The sequence below is a fragment of the Sarcophilus harrisii genome, chromosome 5 (assembly GCF_902635505.1).
Source record: "Sarcophilus harrisii chromosome 5, mSarHar1.11, whole genome shotgun sequence".
Classification (NCBI taxonomy): Eukaryota; Metazoa; Chordata; class Mammalia; order Dasyuromorphia; family Dasyuridae; genus Sarcophilus; species Sarcophilus harrisii.
This window is the reverse complement of record NC_045430.1, coordinates 75,231,913-75,249,873: the sequence shown is the minus strand read 5'-3', so window position 1 is coordinate 75,249,873 and position 17,961 is coordinate 75,231,913. Positions and strand designations below refer to the sequence as shown.

Genomic DNA, 17,961 nt, shown 5'->3' with positions numbered 1-17,961 from the left:
ACTACACTATGCCATGCTGTCTCTCCTAAAACCATAGGTTCATATAAAATGCTATGTTAAGGAAAGCCTGTCAACAAATACTTAGGATTTAACATGGAATACATTTGCTTATGAATATTAGTCACATATATATATATATATATATATATATATATATATTGAATATTAGCCATATATAGTGAATATTAGTCACATACAGTGAATATTAGTCATATATATGAGAAACTATCTGAATGGCTTCTCAAGCAGTACCAGGGGTTTTGAAAATTGGGTTCTTCATTCATTCTCAAAGGTCCCATCTTCTTTTCTTCTCTCTCACTGGCTTCAGGATATTGAGGAGACAATGAACACCGCTTTGAACGAACTCCGAGAGCTGGAAAGGCAGAGTTCAGCAAAGCACGCCCCAGACGTGGTGCTGGATACCTTGGAACAAATGAAAAATTCCCCCACTCCTGCCTCTTCCACTGAATCCCTCAGTCCTCTCCATAATGTGATGCTCAGGAGCACCGAGCCGCAGATCCGACGCAGCACGAGCTCTTCCAGTGACACAATGAGTACTTTCAAGCCCATGGTGGCCCCCAGGATGGGAGTACAGTTGAAGCCCCCAGCTCTTAGGCCAAAACCTATTGTTCTTCCAAAAACAAATCCCACCATAGGACCCACACCTCCTTCCCAAGGTCCAACAGACAAATCGTGCACGATGTAAAACAAACAAAAACATGATCCAGAAGATAGAAAAAAAATGGTTGAAAAAAGGAATGGATTTGGGGGGGGGGGGGAAATCAAGGCTTCTTGTCTTCATGAGTTTTGTGCTTATAACTGGAGATACTGGCTTTTCTGTCTTTTTGAATGTAATGTCTGAGACTTGCTACATTAACACAGGCATTTGTATTTTGTATTTTTTTTTTCCTTTTTAAAAAAGCTGGACATTTCTACATGTTTTAAAGACAATAGAAACACATTAGATTTACTTGAAAATTCAATGCTGCACCACTTGTAAAAAGAGATTGGAACACAGCTTCCCTTATGGTACAGTATGTCCCAGATTTAGCATAGCTGATATTAAGAAGAGATTTCTGAGCTAAGGGGATGGAATTAAGTATCAGAATTTGTGGGGATTTTAGCTCATGCCAGCCTATTAAACAGCTGGGACGATGGCTGAACTCTGATGACTATAGTGGTTAGAAACTATTCAGTGATCGTGTCTGATCTCAAATACAGAAGGCATATACTCCACACTTAGGCTTGGTGCTGATACACAGGTAGTTCCCCTGGATCAGCCCAGGTGAGCTAGTAGCTAAATTATTTTCCTCTTTCTTAAAAATGGCTTATCCAAATCTGGGACACAAGTTGCAATAGAAAGAACATTAAATTAGCATTTGGAGGGCCAGATCTGAAGCACAGCTCTGCTACTTATTTTCTGTGTGACCTTGGACAAATTACATAACATCTCTGAACCTCATTTTCCTCATCTACAAAATGAAATTAGAACAGGTCACTTCTAAAGTCCTGTCTAGCTCTAAATCTAGGATGCTATAAGCCTAAGACTTATTATCTATGAGAAACCTACGTGGTTAGTACTTGAGCTTAACCACGAGAAGGAGAAAGATGGCAAGTTTCTACAGCTATCAATATTTTTCTTCTCACGAATAGAATCCCAGGATCTTATAAGGTCATCTACTTATCCCCCTTCCCCTCAGGTAAGTCTGCACTATACAGATGAAAATCTTGTTATTAAAGACCTCCAGATATTCATACTAACACCACTCTCACTAATCTATTTATAAGTAATTGTTATTAAACTCTTTTTTTATGTATAATCCAAATATTTATGCTGACCTTAATGGAATGGAGAATGAGCTCTTTGAATCCTGCATCCCCTTTGGACTTTTCTTCCTCAAGATAAGAAATCTTATTTTTTTGTTTGTTTATTTTTTGTTTGTTTGTTTGTTTTATAATTTCCCCAAAGATCTGATTTTCTAAACCTGTAATAATTTTTTTTGAGGCAATCAGAGTTAAGTTTGTCTAAGGGTCACACAGCTAGCTAGTATATGAGGTCAAATTGAAATTCAGGTCCTTCTAACTCCAGGATCAGTGTCCTATCCACTGAGCCATCTAGCTGCCTTCACCTTATTCATTGTCACATCCCAGAACTGATCTTAGTGCTCAAGTAAAGATCTGACCCATTCTGCTGGTGTTGGATGCTTTGCCCATAAACTCATGGGAGATAGAGACAGAAGGGATCTTAAAAACCCCCACATTTCTAAATAAACAGGTTCAGAGACATTAAGTGACTTGCCTAATATCACAAAGATAGTAAGCAACTGGGGGGAGGGGGAAGGAGAAGAGAAAGAATATGAAAGATTCAAATTCAGGTCTTTTGACTTCAAATCCAGTGTTCTTTCCAGATTATCATGCTGCCTCATGCCTAAGCTATATCTTTGTATTCAACTAGGTTCCATTCTGATTTTACAGATGGGGAAACTGAGTCTTTCAAAGGGCAGGAGTCTCTACACAATCTCCCTCACTCTTCCACAAGTTTTAAAGGTCCTTTGGTGACTTGAGTTAGTATAAGAGATATGACTGTTTTGAATAACTTTTAGCTTATTTCAAGACTATCTTGGGGGACCTCTTCCAAGATCCCTTCCAGATCTTGACCCTGTCTCTCTGCAACTGGATACAAGTTACTTTTTCTCATAGTGGTTCCTCATAAATTAGCTTGTTATCCACTAGAACCATCCACATTTCCCCCCCTCCTATTTTAGACATAACCAGGTTTATTTCTTTTATCTTCTCTTTGCACAATTTTTTATTTTTACCTTTTCCAGATTTATTGCCCCAAATTGCCTTAAAAGACAGCTGTTCTCCCTTCCATTCCATCCCTACCCTCAATTTCTTTTTCAGTTTACAAAGGCCACTTTTGAATCTGGTATAAATTTTTCCAAGGTACCAACTTCTGTCTCTTTATACAATCAGGAGGTTGATCTTCAATACCCATTTCAACTTCCTGACTTCCTATGAATCTAGTCACTTCCCATCCTCCTATTGCTAACTTGGTGTCATCAGCAATCTTAACAATTTGATATTCTTTGTGCCGTCATTAGTGACTGATTAAAATACTTTTTAAATTAAATAAGTGAAAGGTCCAGAAGCAATCTTGGTAGATTAGTCCTTCTACACCTAGATTAAAAACAATCCACTAATAATTGTTTTAGAATCATTATTACAATTATTAGTTTTCACTACCTTAGCTTCATGAAGAGAAAGATCATATTCTAAATACTTTTAGTGCCTAGTACAGGTCTCGACATACAATAAATAATATATATTATCTTAATAAATATTTCTTTAAACCATCCACCTAGTTGTGTGCCTACCCACCTTGTGTTTTTTCAGCTCTCATCATTCAAGAAAGACCTGGAACTCTTACTAAAATCAGGATTTATTCCATTAATCTCTCTCCTTGATTTGCCACAGATTACATGGATGAGATTAAATTATGACACCTATGCCTAACTACTGACTGGTCTGTACCTTCTCAAAATTGAATTTGTGATGGATTTTTTGCTTCCTATTATTTTTCCCAGTATAGACATAAAAGCTTAATGCCTAGTAGTAATTTGGTCCATCATTTTCATATATATCAGTCAGATGATAATATTTAAAGCGGTTGTGACTATATTATTTCCCTCAGTCTTCTAAAAAATTTTAATGGAGGTTCGCCAGTGATTTAAGATACTCAGAAATGTTACCTTGAAAAGCAATGAATAATTTTGCCTATTTAAAGATATTTAAGTAGAAGACTTCTAAAGTTCCTTCTACTTCTAGATCTATGACTGTGATTCTAGAATACATTTTCACTTAATACAATAAATAACCTCCCAAGTTTTCCCCTCCCACTTGGTTTCCAATTCCCCTAACTCTGCATTCCTATTTCCTATTACTAGTTCATTGTGGAAGTCAAGATGAGTGGTACTTTGGTTAAATGAACAATTAAAATGTTTTAGGAACAAGGGAAGAATGATTGAAAATGTTCTTCCACGATGGGATAAGACAAGGAGATATTGACATTTCACTAAAAGACATCTAAATCAAAGAGCTTTAATTTTTTCTTCTTCTTCTGTTTTTTTTTTTTTTTTTTTAATTTGCTTAATCTAACTTTCCATGTTTAGCTTTAGAGGCTCTACTTCAGCAAACTATTTACCATAACTAATATGTTGTTTGCCTATTTTATTTAAGAAAGAATTACATTTTTCTATCACTAAGTGGGACTGCTGACAAGAACATAGTACCATGAGGTTTCCCATGTCTCAGAGGCCAGTAGTTTCTTATGCAGAATATTTTCTGATCTTTTCCTTCACTGTTCTTCCTTAAACCTCTCTTTTCCCTAGCCTCCTGCTGTATTCCCAAAGACTTACTAGTATTGTACTAGCTCAAGGGAGGAACCTGTGTTCATAAGCAAAAACAGAGAAGGAAGGATTAGTATAAAGCTAATCTTACCTTTGTTTCAAGAATCTTCCGATTCCAAATATAAAATCAGGTGGCAACTATATGAAGCAGCCAAAATCGACTCATCCTTGATACTTTTGATATGAGACAAGGATGTCCTAACCGTGTTGACTATGCAAAGGTCCAAAGGAGCTGTGGGTGAGTTTATTTTGTGGAAGTCTAAATTCATGCAGTCAGGTCACTGAAAACTTCAATTGAAGAGAAATTCTATTTGGCACCCCTTAAACTTAGCAACACAAAGGAAGATGAAAATTGGGCTGTGTCATTAAGAATGCTGGGATCATTTCCAGTTTCAAGTCCATGAACCTCACTAATAAGATCATTGGGAGGAGGGCAAACCATTTTATGGAATCGGTGATGTTTTCAGACTTATGAGATTGCTTACAATTAATAGAATTAAGTTTCTACTTCCATAGAATTCCTCGACATTAGTCTCTCCACCAGTTCACTTTTTCATGAAAAAGTAGACAAAGAAAATGGAAGGGATTGGAGATGATGGGGAGAAAAGTATCTTGGTACACCTTTTTTTGGAAAATATTTTACAGACTTTTGTAACATGATTAATGGCCCTTTGTTAGATTGAGGGTTGGGAAAAGAGGATAGGAAAGGAAGGTAACATATAAACTCCAATGAATAGCAGTTTTGCACATTTTAACAAGATGTTATAACTTTTTTAGAAAAGTATTTTCCATGCTTCCTGCCTGATCCATAGGTTAATTTTTAATAGGTTCTCACACATAACTACATTGTCCTACTATATACCACTGTCCCCCATAAACTCTGGCTGGGAAACATCTATAAAATGAATTGCATCTCTACAAGTAAAAATGGTTTCAGTTTAAAGTTGCCTGTTCTGATAGTAATGTCTCAGTGGAATTTTTCTGTGTGCAAATTAATTGGGAAAAGGGAGAAGTGAATGTCTCACACTTAAGAGTTTCCTTAGCGTGGAAGGCCATAAAAACATCTCTTCAGATCTGTGAATGACCTGCCCTCTCTGGGTAACTGAATAAGCATTTACTGGTCAACGGGGACTCCAAAAATCCCACATATTATCCCTAAGATGTGACCAAGAGTCTGTGTAGTGGGTTTCGGAGCAAGCCTTCAGATTCGGAGTGGTATGTAGTCCTGCGGTGGTACCCTTTTTTCCTTGATCCCTGAAAGCTGTATATAGTAAAGGTGGTCTTGAAAGGATTGCATATAAGGGTCTGTTTTGGGACTGAGGAACAGGCAGGGTTGAGGGGAAAGCTGCCACTCTGTAAACAGGGCCACAATCTATCCAGCTTATTTTAATCATGCATCTCTGGATGCTCCCTGGAGCTCATCACTCTGACCTCTAGCAGGATTCTGAGGTCCACCCCAGTGCCTGGGTATCATTGGGACTTCCTGTCCAGGACCAAGAATTATTTTCATAATAGCCACAACTTTAGTAAAGATCAGTGGTACAAACTGGAATTTAAGCTTTCATTTACATACAGTTTTAGCCTAGTATTCTTTCTTGGAAAAAAATTTTAAAATAGCCTCTATGGTATAATTGAGATAGATCCTGTATCTTTAAATTACATAAGGAATTTTGTATGTCTAAATAATTGTACTGCATTCCATAATGCTTATCTTAGGAACTGTCTAGTAAAAGAAAATATTAGGAACCATGCATTTTGTGGATGCCCCCAATCCCCTTAGAGCATTCACACAAGTTCAATGTGTAGTTTGATGGTTATTATAGCTATTTAAAGTAGAATAAGTGGATATGTAACAGGAAAGACTTGAGACAACTACAGATGTACTTAAGTAAAGGTAACTTGTGCACACCTAATTAAATCAGTATTGTCCTTCACTACCAGTCTGATCAATGGCAGTCCTGGTGGCTCCCTGTTTGTGACTGTTACCTACCTAATTGTGTCAGTGTACATCTGTAGTATGTACATGTGAAAGTGCCTTTAAATTTTTTAGAGGAGCTTTGGCCTTGCTCTGTACTGTTGCATTCCCATCTGCCCCTTCCCCAACCTCCCACTGCCCCCCATTTCTTTTCTATTTGCCCCATTGCCCGACCCTCCCCCTCCTCCCACCTGCTGCTTCACTCCTGGTATTCTTATGTCCGCTAGTATTGTCTTGCCTTCTTCCTGGCCCTCCCTCACACTGCTCCATCGTTCCCCATTGGACCCCCTTTGTCAACTCCAAGATGGCACGATGGCCATTGTGTTCCCCTGTGCTCTTGTGCTGCCCATTTCCATTACATTCCTTCCATCCTTTAAGATGAAGAGAAAGGGTGATGATTTTACAATTCTGGAAGAAGCAATGTTCTGTTACTCTGTCGTGACAATGCACTTTTATGTATGATACTGTACATTTTGGCATGGACCATTACAGGCTTCAGTACACATTCAGATTTGTTCCTCATAGTGTATCTTTATAATAAAAAAAAAAAGAGTTCTGTCTGCTATTGTCTGGTTCCAATTTGATATGATTCCTGCTGTGGTGTCTTTTTTTGTTTGTTTGTTATTATTCTTCAGGAGATCTTTGTGGTATTGAATGATGTGAAAACATAAGTTTTAAATGCTGGGTACCCATTAAACTTCTGTTCCTTAAGCTTTATAAAATTAAGTCTTCCACAGTCTACTGTTTCATCCTCAAAAGGTACAAGTTGCAAAGAGACAAACGGAGCGGTGATAGAGAAAATTAGAACAGTCCAAAAATGGGATGAACTGCCTCAAGGGTTAGTGGACTCCCCATCCTTGGAGGTCTTCAAGCAACCACCACTTGTTGTGATGGTATAGTGGGAATTCCTGAATGGCAGATTAAAAGTGGCCAAGACCCTTAAGCACAGTACTTGGTACACAGAAGCATTTATTATTTCTTGATTAGCTGACCACCGAGTTCCTTTCCAACTCAAAATCAGGGATTTATCAAAACTGATTGTTATGTACGGGGAGCTCCCAATCTGGAAATTCTGTCCCCAAATTCACTTCGGCAATTCCCCTATAATTTTTAGTAAGTGAAGGATGGTATTGGGATGGAGGTTTAAATTAGTGAGACTCTGATAATCTCTTCTGTATAAGCATTCTCCTTACCTTAAGTTTGATTCCATTGTAAAATCTGCTTAGTTCCCCTCCACTCCCACCCTCCCAAATCCTTCTCCCACAAAATTATTTAACGTACTATAATCTTCTAGCTGATCATATCAGTTTCATTTTGAATTAGAAGACTACATTTTTAATTCGCCACATATTTTTTCCTACCTTCAAAAACTCATGGCAAAGCAATAATCTATTTTCAGGCTCTAGTACTGCATCTAGGAAAGTTCTTCTCATCTGTGGCAAAGGATTCCATGAAAAGCATGTGGAAAATACTTTTTTTTAACCAGGGGAGTAATTTTACTGATAAACAGAGGAATACTTGCCCTACAATTTAGATTTTCAGAGAATGACTTGGGGGCACTAAGATGTTAAGTACCTTGTTTAGGGTCATACACTCCTGTATATGTGTCAGAGGCAAGCCTTGAACCAAGTCTTGATTCCTAAGGGACTCTTCTATCCTATCTACTATGCAACCATCAAAACCAATGTATTTGAAATGGCATGGCAATTCAACCAGAGACAACTTAATCCCAGTGTTGGGCGATTGCACTTTTTTATCTGTTAATTGCTAGTCTGTGTTTTTTCAATTAGTCGATAGTACCTTCCTGTTTGATCTTTAGTGAAAGATAACTCAGGGGTGGGGGTGGGGTGGGGGGGTAGAATGTGTAAAAAAGGAAATGAGGGAAAAAAGCAATGGAATCATAGACTGTTAAGATTAACTCATGGTCACATGCCATGTTTCATACATGCAGAAGAACCCATAAGCCATTCTATAAGGGACATGTTTTTCTCATAGTTGTGATAAGTGATGAGCTTTTTCCCAGACCTCTCTACTGACCATGACTTATAAAATTTATGATGGACTCAGTATTATTTGGCAATATCTCACTGTTCAGAAGTAAAAAAAAGTGGGGGAGGGAAGATGAATAATAGAGAAGGTTGTTGTCCTAATTTGGAGATTAACAGAAAAGGAACAGAAGAAGGTTAAGAAGCTAAGGATTGAAAAATGGAGAAAAGTATATTGTAAATAAGATTGATCTGAGTCAAGGCTATGAATGGTGAGAAATAAAATCTGAATAAGAATGGTACAATGGAATAAAAGGGAGAGCTTGATATAAGGAAGAGGATAACAGACAAATTCATAAGAAAAGAAGATATAGGAAAGGTTAAAAAACAGAAGTTTGGAGTCAGTGGGAATTTAAATGTTCAAGATTTTGAAAGTTGAGCAAATCATAAAGAGATGACTTCATATGACTACACATGAAGTAGAAAATAGAAATTAAACTTTTATCGCTTATCTCAATTCTCATCTAGCCTTAATTACTGAGTGATCATTGCCTCAGTAAAAACTAAGATCTATTAAAGACCATAGCTTTAAAAGGCCAAGGCCATCTCTAATTGTCCTGATCTGTGTCTTGCCACTGGAAGAGAAAGTGGGGCAGGTGACTTTGATTTTGCACAGTCCTCCCTCATTTAAATCCAATTCACTTGTGTGTCATAGAATCCCTCCCAGAAGTCATTGTCCTCTTCCAGGAGAAAGGATAAACAATAAAGTATGGTATCCTAATAGACAACAATGGCCTGACTCCTTGTATTGTTCTTCCAAATGTAATAGGGTTCCATGTATCTATCTTTAAACTTCCATCCTATTCCCATTGTTATTGTGGAAGGTTAAATATATTGTGATTTAAAAAAAAAAAAAAAAAACTAAGTCACTCAAGTGATGATCATTATTTTAGGATCATAGATTAGAAGCATCAAACACACAGGTCATATGATACCCTTAATACTTCTCAAACCAAGTCAATATAATTTGGAAATATTTTTAAATTAATTTTAAAAATCATAATAAATACAGATAATACCACATTTAGAAACTAGGTCAATATGTGGCTTCCAGGGGTTCTTATTTATGGATTAATGGTCCATTTTTTATTTGAGTTAACACTACTATCGTAGATCATTTCTGCAGACCTGAAAGAGACTCAATCCATCTAATCCACCTTCCTCTCATTTTACAGATGAGGACACTGGGGAAGTTAAATGATTTGTTCAAAGGGTCTATTTAAATATTGTTTTCCACACCTATCTCCATCTTAACACCAATGTTAGTAAACTATGAATAAAGTTGTTTTTAAATCATTTATACTTGTTTGGTAATTCAGGAATCTGTAATTTCATCCATGGTGTATATAGATGCTCTATAACCTTGTCATCACCATCAGAGTAGAATCTCAGAGTAGTAAGAGACCTCAAGAAGCCAACTAGTCCAACCCATAATGAGCATGAATCCCCTTTAAAGTATCCCTATGAATGATCAATAGTGACGGATAGATCTACCTGAAAGCCTCCAGTAAGAAGGAACCTATCCTTTCCTGAAGTAGCCCCTTTTATTCTGGGATAGCTCTAATTATGAAAAAGGGGGTTGGGGTGGGTTACAGTTTGGGGGGAGTTTTTGCTTGCTTGGTTTGAGTTTTTTTCCTTATATTAAGCCCAAATTTGCTTCTTTGCAAATTTTATCTATTATTCTTTGTTCTGCCCTTTTCCATGTGACGGCCCTTCAGATACTCAAAGACCGAGATCATCATGACCCTCTTGATAAACTAATGTGGCAATAAAGTTGCCACCAGGTGGTCAATCCACTGTTGATGAATTTCTCTGAATTTATAATGTTGTCCTTGTATGACAGACACTACTGGGCTTTTACAATCCTTATAGCTTAGTAGTAGACTCTGCCAGAGTTTAATGGTCTACAGGCACAGCCTTCAGCAAGCTATAATGATCTCCACATCACAATGAAATACTGGAAGAAGTTTATAATGACATCCAAATGAAAACTAGCAATTAGTTTGTTTCCTCAAATAAAAAACAAACTTATCGGGGATCTTTTTCAGTGAGTAATTATGAAATAATTAAGTCAGTATAATAGGAGACAGAAAGCAATTTTTTAAAGAGACTAATGTAACGGCCTCTATCCTCCTTCTAAGGACAGGTGCAGTGAAATCATGACTGTTTGGATTATTCTTTTGTATAAATGAAGGGCAAACAAGTTAATTTATTATACTCTGGATCTAATAATCACAGTAATTAGAAGCTTCTTCAGATACCATACTGAGAGATGAAAATATTTCATTTCCTGAATAGAAAGGAAATTAGAAAATTCAGCTCTGAATCAAATTGCATGCATGACTTGTGCTCTAATATCAATAGGACAAGTATACAGTTAATATCTTGTATTTAGGAAAAGAGTTAAAAAAAAAAAAAGGCTAGTGTCTCCTTATGTTTACAAATCTTTACAAATTAGAATAATGTTTATTATCCAAAGAGCAAAATTTTTTCTTTGTATTAAAACTTAGGTCCAGATTTGTGAATGGTGTGAAAACTTCCTCCACTGATGCAAAAACAGTAACTCATCTATAATTTATTATCTTAGAAAGCTGCCTAAGGGCATTGAGAGGTGAAGCAATTTACCCAGGGTAAATATTTGGAGTATAATTTTTTTTTGAGCAAATATGAAGAAAATTCTAAACACAAGACACCTAGACACTTGCCATGACTTGGAGCACATCACTAACAACTTCCAGGCAACAGTATCTCTTTTTGTAAAATGGAGATTTCAGTGCTTGGCTCTGTCTATTATAGGAACCAGAGTATCCCATGTGCTCCATCTTCCTGTCTTAAGTTGGGGTGAATCAAAATCAGAACTGACTGGATTATTCATTTGGATAAATGAAAAGCAAACGCAGCTTCATCTAATGGATGTGAACTGGAAATAACTTTTTGTTTTAATATTTCAAAATTCAAATTGGAAAAGAACTGAAACAAAATTTTCAAGTTTTACAGGGACATTTCAGGAACTTTCAAGAAAAAAGAAAAATATTGGGGGGAAGAATGAGGCAATTGGAGTTATGACTTGCTCACACAGCTAGTAAATGTTGTTTGAACTGGTCCCCCTGACTTCAGGGTCTCTGCTCTATCCATTGAGCTATCTAGTTGTCCTCAGATTTTTTTAAAGAGATATATGAAGATTGTGAAGGTTTTTCTGGAGGCAGCCTTAGTCTCAGTTGAAATAAATAATTACTCCAAAATCGCAGCCAGTTGATAAAAGATCTGAACTTTTATTGTGCCCTTCAATACAGCCCAGTTAGCTCAGGCCTATCTCTGCCTGGTTCTCCAAGAGATCTTGCAGCTTTGTCCTTGGCTTCTGCCTCTGCTTTCTTCAGCCTCCAGTCAGCACCAAGTTGGAAGATGCAATGAATCTCTTGCCTTGAAGATAGGGCTTGTGGGTGCCAAGAGTTCTCTCCACCTCCAAGTAAAACTCTCTCGAGCTCTCAAAGTTTCTAGTAACTCCTCAAGTAACTAACTCCAGTCCATCCCCAAGCTCCAAGAGCTCCCTCTATATATATGATCTCCCAAAGGTTAACTCCGCCTTCTGGAGAGAGAGGGATTCTGGGTTATCTCCCAGAGTGCTCTCTGGCCCTAAGGGAGGTGTGAATTCGGATCTCATACTAAGCCTGAAATCTCCCAAACTTGTGAACTCCATTGAGTACTTAGATACTTATGAGCTCGTGTGTGACCACAAGCATCCTTTCTTTTTTTTTTTTTTTTTTTTTTATTTAATAGCCTTTTATTTACAGGATATATGCATGGGTAACTTTACAGCATTAACAATTGCCAAACCTCTTGTTCCAATTTTTCACCTCTTACCCCCCACCCTCCCTAGATGGCAGGATGACCAGTAGATGTTAAATATATTAAAATATAACTTAGATACACAATAAGTATACATGACCAAAACATTATTTTGCTGTACAAAAAGAATCAGACTCTGAGTTATTGTACAATTAGCTTGTGAAGGAAATAAAAAATGCATGTGTGCATAAATATAGGGATTGGGAATTTAATGTAATGGTTTTTAGTCATCACCCAGAGTTCTTTTTCTGGGCATAGCTAGTTCAGTTCATTACTGCTCCATTAGAAATGATTTGGTTGATCTCGTTGCTGAGGATGGCCTGATCCATCAGAACTGGTCATCATCTAGTATTGTTGTTGAAGTATATAATGATCTCCTGGTCCTGCTCATTTCACTCAGCATCAGTTCATGTAAGTCTCTCCAGGCCTTTCTGAAATCATCCTGTTGGTCATTTCTTACAGAACAGTAATATTCCATAATTTTCATATACCACAATTTATTCAACCATTCTCCAACTGATGGATATCCATTCAGTTTCCAGTTTTTAGCCACTACAAAAAGGGCTGCCACAAACATTCGTGCACATACAGGTCCCTTTCCCTTCTTTATGATCTCTTTGGGATATAATCCCAGTAGTAACACTGCTGGATCAAAGGGTATGCACAGTTTGATAACTTTTGAGCATAGTTCCAAACTACTCTCCAAAATGGTTGGATTGTCACAACTCCACCAACAATGCATCAATGTCCCAGTTTTCCCGCATCCCTCCAACAATCATCATTATTTTTCCTGTCATCTTAGCCAATCTGACAGGTGTGTAGTGGTATCTTAGAGTTGTCTTAATTTGCATTCTCTGATTAATAATGACTTGGAGCATCTTTTCATATGACTAGAAATAGTTTCAATTTCTTCATCTGAGAATTGTCTGTTCATATCCTTTGACCATTTTTCAATTGGAGAATGGCTTGATTTTTATAAAGTAGAGTGAATTCTCTATATATTTTGGAAATGAGGCCTTTATCAGAACCTTTGACTGTAAAAATATTTTCCCAGTTTATTGCTTCCCTTCTAATCTTGTCTGCATTAGTTTTGTTTGTACAAAAACTTTTCAGTTTGGTATAATCGAAATTTTCTATTTTGTGATCAGTAATGATCTCTAGTTCTGCTTTGGTCATAAAGACCTTCCCCTTCCACAGGTCTGAGAGGTAAACTATCCTATGTTCCTCTAATTTATTAATAATTTCATTCTTTATGCCTAGGTCATGAACCCATTTTGACCTTATCTTGGTGTACAGTGTTAAGTATGGATCAATGCCTAGTTTCTGCCATATTAGTTTCCAATTTTCCCAGCAATTTTTATCAAACAGTAAGTTCTTATCCCAAAAGCTGGGATCTTTGGGTTTGTCAAAGACTAGGTTGCTATATTTGTTGACTGTTTTGTCCCTTGAACCTAATCTATTCCACTGATCAACTATTCTATTCCTTAGCCAATACCAAATAGTTTTGGTAACTGCTGCTCTATAATATAATTTTAGATCTGGTACAGCTAATCACCTTCATTTGATGTTTTTTTCATTAATTCCCTTGAAATTCTTGACCTTTTGTTTTTCCATATGAACTTTGTTGTTATTTTTCTAGGTCATTAAAATAGTTTTTTGGGAGTCTGATTGGTATAGCACTAAATAAATAGATTAGTTTAGGTAATATTGTCATCTTTATTATATTTGCTAGCCCTATCCAAGAGCATTTAATATTTTTCCAATTGGTTAGATCAGACTTAATTTGTGTGAAAAGTGGTCTGTAATTTTGCTCATAAAGTTTCTGATTTTCCCTTGGCAGATAGATTCCTAAATATTTTATATTATCAGTAGTTACTTTAAATGGAATTTCTCTTTGTAACTCTGACTGTTGGATTTTGTTAGTGATATATAAGAATGCTGATGACTTATGTGGGTTTATTTTATAACCAGCAACTTTGCTAAAGTTGTGGATTATTCCTAATAACTTTTTAGCAGAATCTCTGGGATTCTCTAAGTATACCATCATGTCATCGGCAAAGAGTGATAATTTGGCTTCCTCATTGCCTATTCTTATTCCTTTAATCTTTTTCTCAGCTCTTATTGCTATAGCTAGTGTTTCTAATACAATATTAAATAATAACGGTGATAGTGGGCAACCCACAAGCATCCTTTCTATCAGTTGCACTTAGTACCTTGTTTCAAGTTCTGGCCCAAAATATCTCTAAGATCAAATCAATCACACTGAACCATGCCAAACCAGATAACTATTGTCTCTATCAAATGGCTTAACACTTTGTAAAGATTCCAACAGAAGATTATCTAGTCAATAAGCTTGATACAAAGAACATATTGAAATTTAAAAGTATGGCAAGTGTTAGACACCCGTATATTATATTATATATTATATTTACAAATGCTTATGCACATACATATACATGCATATGTGCACACAAAAACAAACTTTTCTAATAACATATTAGTAAACAATTGAAAACCAAGCAGATGCCCAGTGATTGCAGAAATAGATAAACTAGGATGGGACTATAATGGAATGTTACTGCTGTAAGAAGCACATATAGAATTCAGAGAAGGGCAGCTGGGTGGTGTAGTGGGTAGAGCATTATCCCTGAAGTCAGGAGGACCTGAGTTCAAATGTGGTCTCAGACACTTAACACTTCCTAGCTGTGTGCTCAGAGAAGTATGGGTGGAATTACAGTCCTCCTTTCAGCTGCAGGCATTTTCTCTATCCTTTGTGTTCTCTCCTTCAGTCTGGAGCTTCCTTTAAACCTCAGATACAATCCCATTTTCTTTTTTCTTTCTCTTAGTAAATTTATTTTTAATCCACATTGCTTTATAAATCATGTTGAAAGAGAAAAAAAATCAGCAAAAGGAAAAAAGATGGGAGAGGGAAAAAAAATTTGGAAAAAAGAATTGAACATAACATGAGTTGATTTATATCCAGTCTCCTTAGTTTTTTTCCTAGATGCAGATGGCATTTTCTGTCCAAAGTCTATTGCAACTGCTTTGAATCACTGAACCATTGAGAACTAAGTTTTTCATAGCTGATCATCGCACATTCTTGCTGTTATTGTTACACAATTGTGTCTTCCTGGTTTTGTTTGTTTCCCTCAGCTTCATTTCTTGTAAATCTTTCCAGGCCTTTCTATAATCAGCTTGTTCATCATTTTTTATAGAACAATAATATTATATTATCTTCATATACCACAACTTGTTCATCCATTCCTCAATTGATGGGCATCCCCTCAATTTTCAATTCTTCGTTACCACTAAAAGAGCTGCTATAAGCCTTTTTGCACATGTGGGTCCTTTTCCCTCCTTTATCATTTTTTGGGGATACAGACCCAGTAATGGCACTACTGGTGGTGCACAGTTTGATAGCCCTTTGGGCATAGCTCCAGATTGCTCTCCAGAATGGTTAGATCCGTTCACAACTCCACCAACAATGCATTAGTGTCCCAGTATTCCCACATCCTCTCCAACATTTATTATCTTTTCCTGTCATTTTAGCCAATCTGAGAGGTGTGAGTTTTTAATTGCATTTGTTGTTTTAATTTGCATTTCTCTAATCAATAATGTACAATCCCACTTTCTGCAAGGAGCTTTTGCAGTTCTTTTTAATTCCAGTGTTTTTCCTCTTTTAATTATTTCCTATTTATCTTGTATACAACTTGCTTTGTAGAATTGTTTGAATGTTGCTTCTCCCATTACATTATACAGTGATATCTTTTGTCTTTTGGTATTGATAAAAGAAAAAAAAGTTCTGAGCTCATATTGGTCTAATCAGCCACGGTTGGACACACTAACTTTACTCTTGTGAACAACTAGAGTTCTACATTAAGGGTAGAAACTGCTTTTTACCTCTTTTTGCATCTCCAGAATTTGCACAATACCTAACACAAAGAGGGCTCTTTTTATTGTTGTTGCTCTTACAACTGCTGCTTTGAGCCAAATGAAAGCAAAAAGAATCTACCAATTATCTCCTGAAAGAAATCCTAAAAGGAGAAATTTCAGAATTCTCATAACCAAAATCCCTAGTTCCCACATCAGAAACAAATTGCTGCAAGTAGCCAGAAAGAAAATGTTTCAAATACCAAAAAAGTCAGAATCAGAATCACACCAAATCTGCCCATTTCTATTACAAATATGTAAATTTTTTGGAAAGCAAAATTTCAAAAGGCAAAACACATATAAGCTTATAATCCTACTAAGGGTGGAGAGGAGGAAGGAAGTACAGTAGTGATGGATCTTTGATGAACAGAAGACTTTTAAGCATATCTGATGAAAAGACTAGAAATACAAACACAAGGGTCCAAAAGAACCTAAAAAAGTAAATTTATTTTAGTAATTGGAAGGAGCCATACAATGATGAAATGCTAACAGTCCAATATTTGAAGGAGAAAAAAATGAGTTCTTCAGAACTTTAACATTTTCAAAGGTCATTAAGTGAGTTAAATAAAACAGAGCAAACCACAAAATGGGGAAATAGATTTGTTTGGTCCTAATGGTTTTAATCGAAGAAATAAAAAGCAAGTAAAAGGAAAATGTTAGTATATAAAGAAGGAATTGGGAAGTGAGTGAGCTTACTATTTCTCATAATTAGGGTGAGCAAGGAGTACACAAACATGAAGGAAAGGGAAGCAATGAACCTAACTCTTATTTGAACCGGACAAAAGCGTGTTAACCCTCTTCCTTCCCCCTATCTCTACACAGAATTTGGGATAGAAATAATTGAGAGGAAAATAGAGGCTGTTGTTAAGAGAAAGGAAGATACCAGAGAGGAAATAATAGCAAGCAAAACGAACTTTGGAAGGTGAATCTGGAATGGGGATATTGCACTGTGGAAGAAAAAAAAAAAAAAAAAGAATAGTTTGGGCAATGGCAAGAGAAGAAGATAAGAGAAGCAGAATCAAATATTCAGTTTTAAACCACTGGTGTAGATCATATTCCTCTTCTTTTTCCACTTTCTTCTTTGCCAGAATAGGGAAAGACTTCCTGCTAAAATGGCTGCCCAAATGGGAGGCAGGTCACCCATCTCTTCGTACTTATTCCCGGCAAAACCCTAAAGGTCACTTTAAACCAGTGATGATCAAGAAGTTCATTGAGAAATTATGGGGGCAGCTAGATGGCTCTGAAGTCAGGAGGACCTGAGTTCAAATTTGGTCTCAGACAAGTGTCATGATTTTAAAATCTGAACATCAGATTTCAAGAAATCAGGAAAAAAAAAAAAACTGCCCATATCTATTATAACCAGAGAGAACAGTCAAGATTAAAAAGAGTACACCATTCATCATTCATAAGGAGCTTCTAAAGGAAAAATCCAAAGAATGTCATAGTCAAAATTCCACAAAGGAAAAAATACTCCAAGTGTCCAAAAAGGACTATGGAAATACTGTAAAAATTATACAAGAACTGGAACTTCAAAAATAAATATATTTTAAAGGACATCTTAGGATATAATATACCATAAGGTAAAAAATATAGTCTTACCAACAAAGATAATTTAACCTGAAAAGCTGAATACAACCCTACAGGTTAAAAAAAAAAAAAAAAAGACAGGGAAAGTTAGTAGAAAAAAGAATTTTCTAGTATTTCTGATGAAAAAGAGCTGAGGAGGAACTTTGAAATACAATCACAAGAATAAAAA

At 36.3% G+C, this 17,961-nt stretch overlaps 1 protein-coding gene across 4 annotated transcripts in view; it reads left to right on the top strand.

Moving 5' to 3' along the window:
• SRGAP1 (SLIT-ROBO Rho GTPase activating protein 1) overlaps positions 1-891 on the top strand; it is a 290,112-nt gene extending 289,221 nt beyond the window's left edge. For all 4 annotated transcript variants that reach the window (XM_031940927.1, XM_031940925.1, XM_031940926.1 and 1 more), the window contains exon 22: positions 329-891. In XM_031940927.1, the coding sequence (XP_031796787.1) occupies positions 329-706 (378 nt within the window). In that variant the 3' untranslated portion in view covers positions 707-891. The remainder of the gene's footprint in view (positions 1-328) is intronic.
• The last annotated feature ends 17,070 nt before the right edge of the window (positions 892-17,961 follow it).